The sequence below is a fragment of the Bos indicus genome, chromosome 18, assembly GCF_029378745.1.
Source record: "Bos indicus isolate NIAB-ARS_2022 breed Sahiwal x Tharparkar chromosome 18, NIAB-ARS_B.indTharparkar_mat_pri_1.0, whole genome shotgun sequence".
Classification (NCBI taxonomy): Eukaryota; Metazoa; Chordata; class Mammalia; order Artiodactyla; family Bovidae; genus Bos; species Bos indicus.
In genome coordinates, this window is record NC_091777.1 from 53,013,131 (window position 1) to 53,033,028 (window position 19,898).

Consider the following 19,898-nt stretch of genomic DNA (forward strand, 5'->3'; position numbering starts at 1 on the left):
AGCCATATCACCCCACTGTACCTGCCTTATACATTCATTTATCCTCCAATCTTGATTCAGATACCTCTTTCTTCAGGAAATCCTCCCTGACTCCCGATCTGGGTCAGATCTCCCATTCTGAGTTCCTATCCACCCCATCCTTGCCCATGCTAGGTCATCATCACTGTCTGGAGATGGGTTTATCTCGCTGCTGGACTGTGAGATCCCCAGAGAACACAGTCAGGGTCACCCGATGAGTCCCAGCACCACTCAGCACGGGGCACAGGGTAAGGGTTCCAGAAATGCATGTGGAATAAGTGAACCTGTGTGAATCCTCATTATCTGTATCTTCTCTTCCTGTGTCCAGCATCTCCATTCATTCATTGACAAATGTTTATTGAGCAGTTACTATAGGAGATCAGCCCTGGGATTTCTTTGGAAGGAATGATGCTAAAGCTGAAACTCCGGTACTTTGGCCACCTCATGCGAAGAGTTGACTCATTGGAAAAGACTCTGATGCTGGGAAGGATTGAAGGCAGGAGGAGAAGGGGACGACAGAGGATGAGATGGCTGGATGGCATCACTGACTCGATGGACGTGAGTTTGAGTGAACTCTGGAAGTTGGTGATAGACAGGGAGGCCTGGTGTGCTGCGATTCATGGGGTTGCAAAGAGTCAGACACCACTGAGTGACTGAACTGAACTGAACTGAACTATACATCAAACTCTGTCAAGTGAACTCAACTGAGCACCAGAGACAGGAAGATAAACTGGACTAACCCCCAATCTCAGGGAGCTCAAAGTCTAGTGGGGGAGGAAATATGGAAGCCAATGTAATAATAATAATAAATGTCTCTTGAGCATTTACCAAACGCCATGCAATAAGTGCTTTACTTATTTATTTTATCCTCAAAAGTTTCATGAGGCAAGTACTATGATTCCTCCTATCTTATAGACGCAGAAACAGAGGCTAAGAAAAGTCAAGTGAGGGACTTCCCTGGCGGCCTGGTGCTTAGGACTCCGAGCTTCCACTGCAGGGGGCATGGGTTCAGTCCCTGGTTGGAGAACCTTTAAGATTCCACATGACCCATTGTGCAGCCAAAAAAGAAAAAGGTCAGGTCACACAGGCTGTAAAGGGACAAACTGGGAATGGAACCAAAGACTTTCTAACTCCAAGCTTTATCCTCTGCACGGTTCCAGTCTGAAAGGACGAGGGACCAGGATGTAACCCACACCCACTCAAATGCTGGGATCTGCGTGTCCAAGCAGAGGGGAATGCTTAATCCGAAGGAGGTATAGCCGATGGTGGAATTTCAGGCACTGGCCCAGTTTTTGGCCCGGTTAGGAAGAGACCAATGTCCTTGGCTGGGACTGGGAGCCCCCAGGCTCCTTGGCTCGCTCGGCCCCATCTCTGTCCACTAGGGGTCACTGCCCACCACCACCTACTTCCAATGAGTCCAGGGGCACCTTTAGACTCTCAGGCCTGTGGCTCCTTGTTTTATAAACGAGGAAGTGGCTGCGTGGGGAAGGAAGTGTGCTGGGCCATGACCAAGAATGATAATGATTCATGGGGAAAACCCTTTTCTCCCAAATTCAACCCCTTTGTGTGCAAACGGGCATTGCACTCTGAAAGAGACGGCCGGGATCAGATGGTGCGAGTAGCCTGGCCTCAGAGGTGTGGACGCCCCTTCACCACCCTCCACACCTTTGATGGGGGTGCAGGTTGGATCCTCTACTCGGGAGAGGGGGCTGAGTCGAACCCCAAGGTACTTTTATCTGCTGGATGCACTGGGGTTCCACAGACGATTTCGTCTGAGGAAAGCATTCCACTGAATGGAAGCAAACACATCTGAAGTGAAGCAAACACTTCAAAATATTGAGCCATTTTTTGATCTTGGCACAGGGAAACCCTTGAGGGGTGATGAAAGGGTTCTAAAACTATATTTGGGGGATGGCCGCAAATTATGAATATTATGGGATGAATATTCCAAGGTGAATATTATGGGATGGAAAGTATGCCCCCCAGTGAAGCTAGCAAAGAGATTATGACGTTCAGGAGGTGACTGGAAATTTGGACCCATTGGGTATATGAAGATACTAAGGAATTGTTCACTGTTGGTTTTGTTTTCACTTTTTAGGTGAAACAATGACATTACAAGTTTTTTTTTTTTTTTAATGAGTCCTTATCTTTTTAATGAGTCCTTACCTTTTGAAAAGACCCTGGTGCTGGGAAAGATTGAAGGCAGGAGGAGAAGGGGACGACAGAGGATGAGATGGTTGGATGGCATCACTGACTCAATGGACATGAGTTGGAGCAAACTCTGGGAGTTGGTGATGGACAGGGAAGCCTGGCGTGCTGCGGTCCATGGGATCGCAAACAGTCGGACACCACTGAATGACTGAACTGAACTGAACTGAACCTTTTAGAGATACAGACTGAAGTATGAATAAAAGCAATACCATGGCTGAAATTTGCTTTCAAAATCAAATGGGAGAAGAGCATGGGCAGGGACAAGAAACAGGATTGGCCTGAGCTCGGGGGAAGGGCGTCCTGCCCTCTGTTTTGGATAAGCATGTAAAATCTGAAGTTTTCCAAAGCTTTTAAATTGCTTTAAACCATAACTCAAAATCCAAGTCCAGCCCCTTCCCATATTCTTGATGGGGAAAAATGAGGCCCAGAGAGTAAGGACACAGCCAGGTCGCCCCTCCCAGGCCCCTTCTGCTCTTTTGGGGTTCCCAGAGAACCCCGGCACTCTCTCTGCTCCCCTCCGCCTCCCTAATTCTGCCCTTCACTTCCAGGCCTTGACCACCTTCCAGAAAAACCCACCCCCTCACTCATGCCAACCTGGCCCCCTGTGGCCCCTCGCCCTACACCTAAACCCTTCCCTTCTGTTCCTGGAGAAGGGAATGGCAACCCACTCCAGTATTCTTGCCTGGAGAATCCCATGGACAGAGGAGAGCCTGGTGGGCTACAGTCCATGGGGTGGCAAAGAGTCGGACACGACTGAGCGACTTTCACTCACTTCACTCACTCTGTTCCTCATCGGCTCTTATCCCAAGTTCAAGCTTACCATCACGTGACTCATCTATAATGGGCCATCTTGTGTCCAAAGGGCCCTGTTCTGGGTCCCCTGCTCCTTTTTCTATTTTTTTCTTGGCTGTGCCACACGGCATGTGGGATTTTAGTTAGGGATCTTGGCTCTCCGACCAGGTATTGAACTTGTGCCCCCTGCAGTGGAAGTGCAGTCTTAACCACTGGCCCACCAGGGAAGTCCCCTACCTCTTCTACAACCAGCTCCTCCCACTGTCCTGTCTCACCGAGTTCCAGCCACACCCCGTCTCCTTGCCTTCCTCACACTCATCCTCGCCCTTGCTGCCTCAGGGCCTTTGCACTTGCCCATTGTTATTTAGTCACTAAGTCACGTTGGACTCTTTTGCAACCCCATGGACTGTAGCCTGCCAGGCTCCTCTGTCCATGAGATTTTGCCCAGGCAAGAATACCGGAGTGGGTTGCCATTTTCTTCTCCAGGGGATCTTCCCAACCCAGGTATCCAACCCACGTCTCTTGAGTCTGCAGTATTGGCAGGGGGATTCTTTACCACTGAGCCACCTGGGAAGCCCAAGATTTCTGCCAAAAACACAGCTCCCCTAGATAGTCACAGTCTTCCTTGGTCTCCTCCTTCAGGTCTCAGCTCAAACATCACCTCCTAGAAAGATTCCCTGACCTCCCTACCAACAGAGCAACCCCTGCCACTCCCAATCCTCTGGCCCTATCTCATATTTTTATAACACATATCTCCACCTGACACGATATTCTCTATCAGTCTTTCCATTACGACCCGTCTCCCTCCAATAGGATTTAGCCCCACAAGGAGCGGGATGTTGCCTGTCTCCCCAGCCATCCTGGCAGGTAGTCAGTGTTCGATAAATATTTGTTCAATGATTGAATGACCTGGAAAAACCCAGGTGAATAAGGTGAGACTGGGATGGGGGCAGGGAGCAGGACAGGTATCCAGGCAACGGGAACAGCCAAGGTGAAAGTCTGAGGCTGGCCCCTCCAGTCCACTGTCCACCCCCTACCAGGCACAGTAGCCTGGACGTTCTTCCGAGGGTGAGGAATTAAGGGGACGTGGAGTTCTTTCTCCCCCACAACAGCCTCCCCAAGACCAAGCCCAGACCTTGCCAAGCCAGCACAGGAAGCCACACCCTGAAGTCAGATCCATGAGTAAATATTACAGCACCCTCAGCCTCGCCCTGGAGAGATAAGGGAAACAGAAAAGAGGGGTCCAGAAACCTGCTTCAGCCTTGCTAAGTGAGTAGCTCTCAGAGTGAGGGCTCCAACCAGAAGAACAGGGCAAGTGTCCTGGCATGAGAGCCCCAGCCACGAGTTCCACCTTAGGAATGTCGTCAGTCATGGGCGGAGTCTCGGAGAGGAGACAGAAAGGAGGAGGCCCAGGTCACCCCCAGCTCCCTAGGGCACTAATGACGTGGCTGGTGAGATAAGAGGGCAGGGGTCAGGGGACAGAGTGGACAAAATAAAGTCAGAGAACTTTGTCCCCAGCTGCAGAGAAGAGTAAGGCCCTGCCCACTTCAATTTCCCAAAGCTAAGGTCTGGGCCTCAGTTTCTTTGTCTGCAAAATGGGTTTTCAGGGAGGGAGGGTGATGCTGGTTGAGACAATAGGTAAAGCCAATAATGTCAAAATAATGCATAAATCATTAGTAAAATATATCAGTGACCCAACCACTTCTCCCCTCCGTGGGCCAGCCATGCATACACTTTAAAACGTTTTGGTATCACATGAAGAATAATAAAAAGAAACAGGTGAAACAAATTTATGTCACCCAACATAGGCAAAATGTTATCATCTCAACATGCTAAGTCTCTTTAGTCGTGTTCAACTCTGTGTGACCCCACTGACTGTAGCCTGCCAGGCTCCTCTGTTCATGGGATTCTTCAGGCAAGAATACTGGAGTGGGTTGCCATACCCTCCTCCAGGGGATCTTCCTGATCCAGGGATCAAACCCATGTCTCTTATGTCTCCTGCATTGGTAGGTGGGTTCTTTATCACTGGCTCCCATCATTTAAACATGGACTCAATATAAAAAGTGAACAATAGGTTTTGCATTCTTTGTGTATGTGTCTGTAATAAATCTTCAATATTTTTGTGAGCTTTTGTTCCTTTTCACTTTCAGGGTTGTTTTTTTTTTTTTTTTTTTTTCCCCAGTTTTATTAGGAAAAACCTTATATAGGGAGTTCCCTCATGGTCTCCATGCTCTCACTGTAGAGGGCCTGGGTTCAAATCCTGGTCTGGAAACTAAGATCCCTTAAGCCAGGCAGCATGGCCAAAAAGGAAAAAGAAAGACAAAGTTGAATATATCACTGTTTAAGGTGCACAGCAAGATGGTTTGATTTACATATTTTGTGAAATGATTGTCACAACAGGTTTAGTTAAGCCTATCGCTTCCTATAAATACAATTTAAAAAGAGAAAAATAATTTTAAATTTATAGATGTTATAAGACATGAAGATTTAACATCTCCACTTCTCCTTCCTCATCCTCTTCAAAATTTTATCACGCATGCATGCACGCAAGCATGCTCAGTCGTGTCTGACTCTTTGCAACCCCATGAACTGTAGCCGCCCAGGCTCTTCTGTCCATGGGGTTTTCCAAGCAAGAATTACTGGAGCGGGTTGCCATTTCCTTCTCCAGGGGATCTTCTCGACCCAGGAACGGAACCCACGTCTCCTGCATTGCAGGCAGATTCTTTACCACTGTGCCACCTAAGAAGCCCATGCTTTTAATTATATCAATAATTAGTGTTTGCACCATTATGATGACAATGTAAATATTGTTCACTGCAGGACCTGTTAGGATACTGTGATTCGGTGTCTTTTCTCTTAGTTGAAGTGTAATTGACCTGCGACACTGTTCGTTTCAGATGCACAACATAATGATCCAACACTTCTGTATATTACAAAACGATCGCCTCTTCGGTGTGTACTTTTCACTCAGAGCTCATCTAAACTCGGAGAAGCTAATCGCAGTGACTGCCACACTGGATGAGACGGTTGGATGGTGTCACTGACTCAATGGACATGAGTTTCAGCAAACTCTGGGAGATGCTGAAGAATAGGTAAGCCTGTCGTGCTGCGGTTCATGGGGTCACAAAGAGTCAGACACAACTGAGTGACCGAACCACCACCACCACGCTGGACAGTGTGTCCAAACTTCTGTAGTCACCCCACTGCCTCCCAGCATCTGCTGTCACCTCCCACAGTCTGTGCCCCACACACAGCCAGAAGACCCTATTAACACCTAAGTCAGCTCCCATGCCTTCTCTGCTCACATCTCTCCCAGGGCTCCTATCTCAGAGTGAAAGCCAAAGTCCTCCTGTGGCCCACAAGGCCCTGCAGGATCCGCCCATGTTTCCTCTGTGCCCCCCTCCGCTCACTGTACTCCAGCCACACCAGCCTCCCACTCACCAAAACACGGCTGCCTCGGGGCCTCTGCACTTGCTCACTTGCTGTTCTGTCTGCCTGGAATGCTTTTCCCCCAGAATCCCCCAGATTCAATTTTCCCTCATTGAGTCTCTACTGTGATGTCACCTCCTAAAACATCTTCTGTTGACCCTACATAAACCACTGCCCCAGGTACCTCCATCCCCTCTCCTGCTTTGTTCCTCTCCATCACATTATCTCCACCTGATATATTACATCTATTTATTTGTCAGCTGACTATCGCCCCAAACAAAAGGTCAGCTCTATGGGGCAGGGATTTTTCCAGTCTTATTCGTAGCTGTAAACCAGCACCTAGCACAGTGCCCGGCACCTAGGAGATGCTCAATAAATGTTTGTTGAAAGGTGAATGAATGATGGCCCCTGAGTACCCAGTGCCCACTCTGGAGTAGGCATGGCACTGAGCCCATGCACCTGGTCTCCCTCACCCCCAGAGAAACCCCAGAGAGGTCAGTATCATGATCACCTACCACCCACCTGCCAGACAGGCAAAGGCCCCTGCCCAGGATGGCCAGTTTTACTTTCTGCCCAGCTCTGGGCCTGGCACATAGTAGGTGCTCAAGAAACCACAGCACTCAATTGGACCAAAAGTCCAGGCTCATGTCTGGGAGCACCAGGGGGAGGGGCTGGGGAGATGGAGCCAGGAGTGAATCAGGAAGCACAAGGACCACAGAGAGAGGAGGGTCTGTGTGTTGCTGAGAGTGGTAGGGAGCCATGGTGGAGTCTGGACAAAAGCCAGGATCTGTCCTCAAGACTCTCAGAGCCAAAGCCTCTTCTCGCTACTCAGCCAGACGGCAAATCCCCAGAAGCCCAGACCTCCCTGGAGACTCCTCTGTCTGTGTCATCCGCCCCTGGTGTCCAGTTCCACAAACACTCTCAGCCTCTGCTCCATCATCCGATCCTGTGCTGGGCAGTGCGGGGGACACGGTGATGCCCACAGCACAGCGGCCCCAGTCCTGCCCTCCCACGACTCAGTCACTTTGAAGAAACAGACCTACCCCCTGACAGTGAAGACCCAAGGTGGTCAGGGCTGGGACTGACTGGGGATGAGGGGCGCACCTCATGAAGTCTAGGAGTCCAGGAGGGCTTCCTGGAGGAGGAGGGGGAGTTGTTGAATAGGCAGTGAACTAGAGCAGGGGGAAGCAGGGATGTGCTGGGTGGAGAGAGCGCCAGTGAAGCAGAATAACTGGAGCAGAGTTCCCAGAAGGAACGGGTGTTCAAGCAGGCAGGGGCCAGGCCATACGGGGCCACAGTGACAAGCTGGGCTTTCTCCTGAGGGCATAGCTTTCTCCTGAGGAGCCGTAGCAGGTTCTGGGCACTGAGAGGGAGCCAAACCAGGGTCAGAGACCAGGGAGGAGTTGGGGAGGGGAAGCCAGATGAGGGGGCCCGTGCAGGTTGGGGAGACGTGGACTAAGGCAGGAGCCACAGGGAGAGAGACAAAGACGCATAGGGCATTTAAGAAGCAGGCATGATAGAGTGTGGCATGCGGTGGCAGGGGTGGGGGGGTAGATTAGAATCAGGGACAAGGCCCCGTCTCTGCCCCAGTGACGGTAGAAGGTGGCGCCATCTCTGATGAGAGGGTGGGGAAGAGGAGCAGGTCTAGGGGAAGATCTCGAGGTCAATCTGGGACGGGGTGAGCAAGAGGTGCCCAGGGACATCCGGGGAGGTGGGGAGGGGGAAGCATCCTGAATGATATCCTGAGCCCCTGGATGAGGTTCCCAGGGCTCAGGGGAGAGGTCTGGGCTAGGACAGAGAAGGGTGAGTTGAGGTCACAGGAGGGATGAGGGGAGTATGCCAGGTCATCCACAACTCACCTGGCTGCACCCACCCCTCTCAGCTCACACTGTCCTCCACGTCAGAGCCCCGCCCTGCCAGGGCAGCTGAGGACACAGTGCTGGAGGAGCAAATCAGGACAGGTGAGCCACAGGTATGGCCCCCGGCCCAGAAGCAGGATGCTGGAGCCTCAGAGACACCAGGATCCAGACGCCATCGAGATACTGATAACACATTTGTCAAGAACAAATGTTCTTGACTTGGTGGTGGGGGGTGCTTTCCACCCCTGCCCCATCCCCCCACAGCCTCTACCAAGCATCACCTTCCCAGAGACAGCCTCCCTGCCCCACCACCTCTGGCCCCAATTCCAAAATCGCCAGCCCCCTTCCTGGCTTGATTTTTCCCCACAGCACTTATCTCCATCCGACATGGGATAGATTTTATGTTTGGTTTGTTTACCCCACAAATCTCAGCCCTACAAGGGCAGGGATTCTACCTACTAGCCCCAGGATAGTGCTTGGCAGACCAACAATGCTGATTAAATATTTGTAGGGTGAATGAATGAGCATCTTTTTAAAAAATATATGTTTTATTTGTTTATTTGGCTGCACCAGGTCTTAGTTACAGCATGTGGGATCTAGTTCCCTCACCAGGGATCGAACTTGGGCCCCCTGCATTGGGAGCATGGAGTCTTAGCCACTGGATCACCAGGGAAGTCCCTGAGTGATTTCTTCTTGAGCCTCTGCTCCGTGCCAGGCATCATGGTAAGTACTTTACACAAGTTCATTCATTTCATCCTTCCAACAGCCCATGACGTGGGTATTATCATCACTCCCATTTTACAGATGAGGAAACTGAGGCCCAGTGGGCTCTATAACTTGCCTATGGTCATGGAAAGTAGAAACAGCGGAACTAGGTCCAATAACACCAACCACCCCTTGTGTTTGGAACCCAACTCTGCCAGGTGCTAAGTTCCTGACATGTGGCATCTCACTAACCGCTCAACAACCCTGATTAGAGTCTATACATCCCTGGTTTTCAGAGCAGTCAACAGAGACTCAGGAAGAGGCTGCTTCCAGCCTCACTTCCAGAAAGTGTACAGCCAAGGTCAAGACTCTCTCTGGCCCCAAAGGGTTCGCATATGCCCATTTCACAGACAGAAAGAACAAGGCTTCAAGGGAAGAAGAGAGAGAATGTGGATTGCTCAGCCCCATGTAGGAAACCAACAGGAAACACGGCCCCTGGGACTTCCAGTGGTTAAGATCCCACACTTCCAATGCAGGGGGAACCCAGTCAATCCCTGGTCAGAGAACTTGGACCCTATGCTGCCACTAAAGATCCTGCCTCCCACAACGAAGATTAAAGATCCTATGTGCCGCATCTGAGAACCGGTGCAGTCAAATAAATAAGTATGTATAAAAAACAAACAAAAAACAGGGCCCCAGAGATAGTGTACAGTCACTGGCCTCCTTCCCTTCTGTGTGGGTTCAGAAACAGAGCAGAGTTCAGAACCCCCTGCCTGCAGGAACTTGGGCAAGTCAGAACCTTTACCCCATGCCTCAGTTTCCCCATCTGCCTGCTCTGACAGTGATCGCATCACAGGGCAGCCACTGAGATGAAACCTGAGGGTCACCCGCAGCTTTGGGCCTGGGAAAACGGCAGTCACTGTGGATGTTTTATCCCTCGGTGTCCCCCCCAAGTCGGCCTGCGCCGTGGGTAAGAACTGCCCTAAAATCTTCCCCTGGCCCTCCTCCCACCTCCCTGGTGACCTGTTTCTTCTCCCGGTACCAAACCTGGGCCCTCGGCACAAAGAAGGGCAGGCAGCGCCCCAGGAGGCCTGACCAGGTCGTGGCCCCTGGCCCGTGCCTGCCACACCCGCTCTGGTACCCAAACGGGGCCCCAGATCCTCGGTGACTCGATCCCTCCAAATTCAGGTGATCTCCCCCAGCTCCAAATCACCGAATCCTCCCAGGTCCAGCGCCAGACGGAGCCAAACCCCAACCAGGAAGGGCCTCGGAGCGCCGGGCCGCCAACGCCGTTGTCTCCAAGAGCCGGCTTTGGGGTGAAAGATGGTGCTGATCCGAAGCAGATGGCTCCTTCTCAGTGGTGAGCGAGAATGGCACCCCTAGAGCCTTAGCCCCATGGTCTCAGGGAAGGGAGGGGAGCCTGGGGAGGGAAGATGTGAGCCAGAAACCCAGCAGGTAGGGGCGACAGCTCTGCTTCATGCAGGCACAATTTGCTCCTCCAAGAATCACCAGTGTGGGGCAGGCCGGGGACTGTCACCCAAAGATATTTTTGAGGTAACTTTGAAGATTTCTAAAACTGGGGTGTAAGTTAGGGTTAGGGAGCCACTGCTGTGCTTCATTCATGTAGCAAACCCTTACTGAGCTACAGAAGCCTTAACTACCATGAGTTGTAATCAACAGCTCAGCCCCTCCCTCAGGATGTGGTTTGGGCAGTTGCTTTCCTCTTCTCAGCCTCAGTTTCCTCATCTATGAAATGGGTCTAACTCCTGGGGTCATTTGAAGGTCATACCCAGCAGCATTTACTACCATCTACTGGGTGTTGTCCTGTACACTTTTTGTGTATTCATAACCACCCCACCCATGACCCCCACTCCATAGACCAGAAGCCTGAGGTTCAGAGAGGTGAAGTCGCTGGTCAGGGTCACACAGCCAGAAAGCGACAGGGCTGAGTGCTAGATCCAGAGCCCTAGCTCATAGCCAGGCTCCATCAGCATGGAAAGTACCAGAAACCAGGCCAGGCCTGTAAACACTTCTTACGTGAGAACCGCCACAGCTTCCTGATCCAGTCAGCCACGCACAGTTCCATCCCAGGCAGACCCGACCAGCTAGTCGGGTTTGGGGCTTATCTCCTGGGTTGAGAACAGAAGGGGTGGAGTGGATTAATCACAGCCCTACTTTCTGCTGTGGTTGAGCCTGGGGAGGCAAGGGAAGGGCACCCAACCGGGAGCTGGGGTTCCCAGGGGGGCTGGATGAGGCAGCTTAATCTTGTAAGTGGAGGCCTGATGACTCTCACGGCCGGGGAAAACCCTCTGGGTCTTGTCCCAGGTCCCATAGGCTGAGTGGGTGCTGTGAGCTTGCTATGAGCAAGGCCTATGCTAGATCCTTAGCACAGCCCATCAAATCTGGTCCTCAGATCACAGCCCCTATCCTCCCAGGACTAAGACCCCCTTTAGCACCTGGCTAACAGTTACTGAGCACTTACTGTATGGAAGGAACACATGTGCCAGGAGCCCATTGTCTCGTCCCCCATCAAACGTGGGGAGTGGTCAAACCTGCCTCACCCCACCCCTCTGGCTCCTTTTCAGCCGCGATCCTGAGTGCGGGGGCCGAGATCATTATCACCCCCGAGCCTGCCCAGCCAGCCGAGGGCGACAACGTCACTCTGGCTGTCCAAGGGCTTTCGGGGGAACTGCTGGCCTACAACTGGTATGCGGGGCCCACGCTCAGCCTGTCTTACCTGGTAGCCAGCTACATTGTAAGCACAGGCGATGAGACCCCTGGCCCAGCCCACACGGGGCGGGAGGCTGTGCGCCCCGACGGTGGCCTGGACATCCAGGGTGCCCTGCCTGGGCACTCGGGCACCTACATTCTGCAGACTCTCAACAGGCAATTTCAGACGGAGGTGGGCTACGGACACATGCAGGTCTATGGTGAGACACCCCAGAGAGCCCCCTCTACCCTAGCTGGGTTTTCCCATCTTCTGCCCAGTCCTTCTTTAAAAATAAATAAATAATGTGCCATCAAAAAAAAAGAGAAAAAGTCCTAAAATAACATTAAAATGCTCACCTCCTCCCAGATGGCTTCCAGGATTAAACCTCCCTCTCATCCTGTTCTTTGCCCCTCTGGCTGGGGTTTCAGGGGTAGTGCTGGGATCCAGCCATGCCCCCTGCCTGGGGAGGGGGAGACCCTGGGAGCAGGCAGTGCCCGGCCCCCTCCCCCTCTGTCTCTTGTCCCACAGAGATCCTGGCCCAGCCCGTGGTCGTGGCCAACAGCACGGCCTTGGTGGAGCGCCGGGACACCCTACACCTGACGTGCAGCAGCCCCAGCCCTGCTGAGGTCCGATGGTTCTTCAACGGCGACGCCTTGCCCATCGCCGTGCGCCTTGGCCTGTCCCCCAACGGCCGGGTGCTGACCCGGCATGGCATCCGCAGGGAGGAGGCCGGCGCCTACCAGTGTGAGGTCTGGAACCCTGTCAGTGTCAGCCGCAGCGAGCCCGTCAACCTGACCGTGTACTGTGAGTCCTCCCGGCCCAGCCCCCAGCCTCGTAGATGGGGAAACTGAGCCCAGGAGAGGGTGCCTGAGGGCACACAGCGAGTCAGTAGGCCAGCTGGGGTTAGAAACCAAAGAGTCCCCTCAAAATGCACTCGACCCATCTCCAAAGGACAAGAAGACCACGTTTGAAATTGAATCATCTTTCCCTTTGAATCGATACCTCCAGGACTGGTTGTTTTCAAAAGGGAGAGGGGACATGAATGGTGGAATGGGAGGGGGAATAAAATTAAAAATATAACCAAAGTATGGAGTCATCTCCAGGAGTAGCAGATACACCATGTGGCATTCAGAGAAAGGGCTTCCCGGGTGGCTCAGTGGTAAAGAATCCACCTGCCAATGCAGGAGATGCAGATCCGATCCCTGGGTCGGGAAGATCCCCTGGAGAAGGGAATGGCAACCCACTCCAGTATTCTTGCCTGGGAAATCCCACGGACAGAGGAGCTTGGGGGGGGTGGGCTACAGTCCATGGAGTCACAAAAGAGTCCAACATGACTGAGCAACTAAACGAGAACAACAACCCAGAGAAAAGAAATCACTCAGGTACACAAGGGATGGCAATGTAGAACAACTTAGAACCTAGAATCCTACAACCAGGGAATTCTAGATTTGAGAAGCTCTGGATTCTAGACTCTGAGAACCCCAGAAACTCTAGAGGCAGAGATTCTTAGACTGTAATTCTAAAAACTTAGAGCTGCCCAACCCTGCTGCTGCTGCTTAAGTCACTTCAGTCATGTCCGACTCTGCGACCCCACAGACGGCAGCCCACCAGGCTCCCCCGTCCCTGGGATTCTCCAGGCAAGAACACTGGAGTGGGTTGCCATTTCCTTCTCCAATTGCATGAAAGTGAAAAGTCAAAGTGAAGTCGCTCAGTTGTGTCCGACTCTTAGCAACCCCATGGACTACAGCCCACCTGGCTCCTCCGTCCATGGGATTTTCCAGGCAAGAGTACTGGAGTGGGGTGCCATTACCTTCTCCGTGCCCAACCCTAGAATCTTAGAAACATAGATTTCTAGACTCTTAGCCTCCTAGAACATAGAAACACCTGCTCTTGGAACCCTAGAATTCTAGATTCTTAGAATGGCTTATCGGAAACCAATCATTTAGACCTTTTTTTCCCTTAATGAACCCGTAGATGTCAAAAACATCTTGCAGTGTTTTTGTGCAGTGCCCCAACGTCGTTTTTCTACAGAAAAGACAACTGAAATCCCCTGAGAGGGAAAGTGATCGTCAAGATCTTAGGGCAAGTTAGAGATCCATGTGGGATTTGCAAAGGCCAGAGCACTTTTTTCCTCCAGATTTTCCCAGGGGCCCCTCCTGGTGGAAAGAAAGCCAGGCGGGTGCCCGCCTCGACGGCCCTCTCCCTCCACTGCCCCGTTTGTCTCCCTCCCACCCTCACAGTTGGCCCAGAACGCGTGGCCATACTCCAGGACTCCACGACCCGCACAGGCTGCACCATCAAAGTCGACTTCAACACGTCCCTCACGCTGTGGTGTGTGTCCCGGTCCTGCCCGGAGCCCGAGTACGTGTGGACCTTCAATGGGCGGGCCTTAAAGAGCGACCAAGACCACCTGAACATCAGTAGCATGACAGCCACCCAGGAGGGCACGTACACGTGTATTGCTAAGAACCCCAAGACCCTGCTCTCTGGATCTGCCTCAGTGGTGGTCAAACTCTCTGGTGAGTCGCCCCCAGCCTGGCCACCACCCCCTCCCCTTGGAGGCCCAGTTGGACCCCAGCTTTGGCTGCTCCACCCACCATTCTGCTGCCCTTTGCCCAGCAGATGATGGGAAAGGGAGAGATTCTCACCCCATTCATTGGCCAAAGGACAAAGTGGCATTTCAGGTGGACTCTCTTCATCCCCAGGTCACAAAAGGAAGGCAGTCTGTGCCTTATCACACCCCCCTCCCCCGAAAAAAAAATCGACATATCAGACTCTCTTCCTTGAGGGGTGGCAAAGCCAGAAACGGGCCACGTGTTCCAAAACGTGCAGCGGTAGAGTGGAAAAGCATTCGATGTCCCTTTACATGAATGTCCCTGTTTTAAATTCAGTCTGTCACAGCAGCTGCAGGCTGGACCCCATCCCTGCCGCAGAAACAGCTGAACCTCCGCGCAGCCAACTCAATTATTCAGTTATCTGGCGCGGATGCTGGTGTGCGCATGCGCACATCCTCACACAGGCAAACGCGCTCCCGGGAAAATTACAGCCATTTATTGGCAAATGGAAAAACACAGCGAGAGAGGCACTGTCTTGCCTCTGTCCTTAAACAACCTGGCAGTGGGGGTAGCATGGACACAGCTGGTGTTCTCAGAGCCATCAGGATCCTCAGGGGACGTCTGCTCATCCCCTGGGGATGGTGGCTTTGAACATGAGGGCCTCATTCATTCCGCCTTGGTTCCTTCCCAAGTGGCCACCATCCCCCGGGGACAGGGGGAACAACCCTTCCCTCCCTCGTGCCTCCCTCCTACTCACAGGCTGGGTCTCATCCAAGGGGTGGAATCTCTTTCACCCAAAGCAGAAATGGCATCCCCAGAGGTAAGTGTACCTCCTGCCCCACCCTACGGGGGGCCTTGGCAGCTGGTCTTGGCAAGAGACAGGGGGGTGGACCAAATGACCTGAGGCGCTGCCCAGAGCCCTGTCTCTGCAGGTCAAGATAGGGGTGTCCAAGCTGTGCAGGTATGTGCAGGGAGTGGGCACAGCACCCCCAAGGGCCTCCTAAACTGTTGGCCACCCTGTGGCAGGTACCAAGGGGGGAGACAGAGGAAAGGGAGCCACAACCCTGCCCCCACCTGGTCTGATGGAGGAGACATGGTCTCTGCCCTCAGAGAGACGGTCTTGAATTAGGGAAGAAGCCTCCCTATTCAAGAGCTGCCAGTCAGAGAGAAGAGGCAACGCCTCACACGCCACCCGAGCAGTGATGAAGACGGCATGACTTCTGATCAGATGGAGGAGACACAGCGAGCACTGAAGCAGATTTTGTATTCTGATGGGGGAGACAGGGTCTTAAAGAGACATGGCTTTTTTTTCTTTGAGAATTCCTAGTCTGATGGGGGAAACACAGTTTCCACTTTTGGGGGTACTCCCAATCTGATGGGGGAGTACAGGCCCCCCACCTTCTAGGAATTTCCAGTCTGATGGGATAGACATGCCCCCCGTTCAACTTCTGGGGTCCCCAGCTGACTGGAAAGACCCAACCCAATAATAAATTGGAATTTCCAATCTGATGGAGGAGACATGGCCTCCACTCTGTGCAATCTTTCAATCTAATGGGGAAGTATAGCTCCCCCTATTCTGAGGCCTTGCAACTCACAGAAAAGACAATACCTGGAGCTCATAGCTCCCAACGATCTAATGGGGGAGACACGGCCCCCATAACCTGAGAATTTCCAATCTGATGGGGGAGATGCAGCCCCTGGACTTTTAACAATTTCCAATCTGATGGAGGAGACATGACTTGGCCCTCTAGGGTCTTCCAGTTTAATGGAGAGAGATAGTCCCCCAAGAGCTGGAAATTCTTAGTCTAATGGGAGAGAGACGGCCCCCACGCACGGGGGTCTCCCAAACTGATGAGGGAAAATGCAGCTCCCTGGCGGGCAGGCATTGTTGAGACACAAAATCCACCTCCACTGCCACACAAGTCACCACCTCCTTCCTCTGTCTCCCTCCTGGCACCCCAGCACGGGGAGGGCCAGTCAGTTGGGGGAGGCATAGATGAGCTGGCTGGGGGTGGGCGGGGGGCGCTGTGACCCATGCAGGCCCAGCTGACCCAGCAACCCTCGCTGTCTCCCCAGCGGCCACGGTCATCATGACCATCGTTCCGGTGCCCACCCGGCCAATGGAGGGCCAGGACGTGACACTGACCGTCCAGGGCTACCCCAAGGATCTGCTGGTCTATGCCTGGTACCGTGGGCCTGCCTCCGAGCCCAACCGGCTTCTCAGCCAACTTCCTTCCGGGAACTGGATCGCAGGCCCTGCGCACACAGGCCGGGAGGTGGGCTTCCCCAACTGCTCACTGCTGGTGCAGAAGCTGAACCTCACAGATGCCGGCCGCTACACCCTCAAGACCGTCACGCTGCAGGGCAAGACAGAGACACTGGAAGTGGAGCTGCAGGTGGCCCGTGAGTGTGCAGGAGGGGACGGGAGGGGCGGCTCTTTTCAGACAAGGGCTCCCAAAAGTGGGGAGTCCAGCTGACTCAGTCCTCCAGCTGACTTGGGCCTCCCCAGATGGAACTCCTGCCTTGTCTCTCAAACCGACAGACCAGGGGCAGACTGGCTTCCTCCATCAGACTGGGGGCACTCAGTGGGACTTCCATGCCTTCTCTCTTCTGTAAAAAGCACACCAGACCAAAGGTTTCAAAATACAGGGTGTAGACTGAGGGTAAGGTACCCTTTTCCCTGGAACATAAAACACAGGAGATACCGCCGCCTCCCTCACACTGTACCTCTCCCATCAGACGGACGGTATAGGGTGAGGGTGGATCCATGCCCCCTCCTCAGACTGTCATCTTAGACAATGCGGATCATGTTTCATGCTTTGTGCTACAGTAAGAGAACAGAATTTCTACCCCCAGAGGGTACATTTCTCTCTCAAGCTGAAACAAAGACGATCTCCTCCATCTCTTGGAGACCCCTAGGTGGTAGAAATTGTGTTTCCTCTTCAGACTGGAAATTCCCAGTGGTCAGGAACAATGTCTCCTCCATCAGACTAGGAATTTCCAGATGTTGGGGACCATAACTCCCAGTCAGACTGGGAGCTCCCAGAAGTCAGGAATAATATCTCCTCCATCAGACTGGGAGCTTCCAGATGTTGGGGACCGTGTCTCCCCATCAGACTGGGAGCTCCCAGAGACAGAGCTCATGTCTCCTCCATCAGACTGGGAGCTCCCAGAGGTAGGGACCATGTCTCCTCCATCAGACTGGGAGCTCCCAGAGGTAGAGCTCATGTCTCCTCCATCAGACTGGGAGCTCCCAGAGGTAGGGACCATGTCTCCTCCATCAGACTGGGAGCTCCCAGAGGTAGAGCTCATGTCTCCTCCATCAGACTGGGAGCTCCCAGAGGTAGAGCTCATGTCTCCTCCATCAGACTGGGAGCTCCCAGAGTTAAGGATCTTGTCTCCTCCATCAGACTGGGAGCTCCCAGAGGTAGGGACCATGTCTCTTCCATCAGACTGGGAGCTCCCAGAGTTAGGGATCTTGTCTCCTCCATCAGACTGGGAGCTCCCAGAGGTAGGGACCATGTCTCTCCCATCAGACCGAGCATCCTCAGAGGTGTGAGAGGCCATGTCCCTGGAGCCTTGCCTCCCACATCAGACCCGGCAGTCTCAGAAGCCATGTCTCTGAGTCAAGGACTGTGACCCCCCTCCCTCAGACTTGAAGCTGTGAGGATCAAGGACCCAATCACTTCCAGACACCCCTAGCACCATCCTTCATCCATTCACTCATCAAAACCTAGTTTTCTGAGTCAGCGCTGGGGGGAGAATGCTGGTCCATGACAGCAGGTCGCCCCCTGATGATGCTTCGGAACCCCTTTTCACCCTGTCTCTCTCCTCACAGTCAACCTTCCTTCCTCGCCCAAGGACCAACGCCACACCTTCCTGAATCTGAACCTGGCGCAGGCTGAGCATGGGGCGGGTGGGGCCACCGGGAGGCCAGGGTCGGGCAGGGGCGCAGGAGGAATGGGGGCACCGGGGACCTGGTCCCCTACCTCCCCTGATGGCTTCCTCCACCCCTGTGCCCCGTCCTTCCCCCACAGTCCTGGAGTAGCACTGTGGACCTGGAGACCTCCAGAGAGACGAGCTCTTCGTGTCACTGTCCTGTCTCCTCCCCTGGAGCAGAGGGCCACTCGCTTCCAGCAAGGATGCCGGACCATGGTCCTCTGTTCTCCTGCTTTCACCCTAGAGTTAGAGCCAACAGGGCCCTACTTCTTCACCGAGCTGTCGGAGAGCCACAGCGGCTATAAACATCCTGGTTAACACAAGCCTGTGTCAGCCTCTCCTTCCACCGCTGCCAACTTTGTCATTCCTGGTGGCCACACTTGCTTCCCTTCCCACCCAAGGTGATCTCGGTCTGGCTACATACATGCACAAGGATGCCCAAAATGCAGGGCTCCAAGCCCCCACTGCTTCATGTCACAGCCTCAGGCCCTTCCCACAACACTCCATATTATTTCTGAGGGTCCTGCTTTCCAGTGGCTGAAAGAGTGCCCCTCCTGTGGCACCAAACAGCTGTGGGACATGCCACCCCTACACACACTGCGCCTCCCTCCATAACCTGGAGCCTGATGCAAAGCTATTTGCGCACAGGACAAGGAATAGCCAAATTTCTCAAGAAGAGTTCCAGCACCTTCTGGCCTACATCGATTTAATCAAAGATGCCCTTTTGTGCTCTCCACTGTGTTGGGATTCCCCCATCCCCACTCCATGTATCTCTCAAGCATCACCTGCAGAATCCTAAAAATATCTCCCTCCTCCTCTACACACACCAAAAAAGCCCCTATGAATAAATGAATGCAAACGGGGCAGGGGTGGGGTTGAGGGCTGGAGAGCAGGGAAGAGTGGGAACCAGAGGGAGAGTGTCTTCTGACCCATGTCACTAGGGTCTGAGCCACAAGCCCCACCCAGCCAAGATGACCCTACTATAGCAAGACTTGGTGTTAATCAGAAGTGTGATAGTGGACTCCAGGCTCAGGGTGGAAAGAGAGGTTGGACAGGGATGGAAAAACTCAGTAGAGCGATTTCTCAGAAACTTTCAAGACAGAGCCTTTCTGGGGATGGCCTTGAGCTGGGGAGAAGGCAATGGCACCCCACTCCAGTACTCTTGCCTGGAGAATCCCATGGACAGAGGAGCCTGGTGGGCTGCAGTCCATGGGGTTGCTAGGAGTTGGACACGACTGAGCTATTTCACTTTCACTTTTCACTTGCATGCATTGGAGAAGGAAATGGCAACCCACTCCAGTGTTCTTGCCTGGAGAATCTCAGGGACAGGGGAGCCTGGTGGGCTGCTATCTATGGGGTCGCACAGAGTCAGACACGACTGAAGCGACTTAGCGGCAGCATGTTGAGCTGAGATGGTGAGTGGTGAAAGGCACCCAGAATGAGGGTTCTAAAATCTGGGCTAGAGCCCTTCATTTGCTATGGATTCACTAGACCCTCCATTTGTCCACCAGTAAAAAGGTGTGGACTTAACAATACTGGAGTGGCTTGCCATTTTCTTCTCCAGGAGAATCTTCCCACCCAGGGATCAAACCCAGGTCTCCCACATTACAGGCAGATTCTTTACCATCTGAGCCACCAGGGAAGACCTAGAATAGACTAGAGTTTTCCAAACCATTTTAT

The 19,898-nt window shown here is 53.1% G+C and overlaps 1 protein-coding gene across 1 annotated transcript; it reads left to right on the forward strand.

Moving 5' to 3' along the window:
• Positions 1–11,499: 11,499 nt before the first annotated feature.
• On the forward strand, positions 11,500–18,541 carry CEACAM16 (CEA cell adhesion molecule 16, tectorial membrane component). The gene is made up of 5 exons (XM_019978274.2): positions 11,500–11,944; positions 12,253–12,528; positions 13,965–14,243; positions 16,356–16,682; positions 18,317–18,541. Exons 1-5 carry the CDS (start codon positions 11,500–11,502, stop codon positions 18,325–18,327), a joined length of 1,338 nt encoding a protein of 445 aa, XP_019833833.2. The 3' UTR covers positions 18,328–18,541.
• Positions 18,542–19,898: the final 1,357 nt, after the last annotated feature.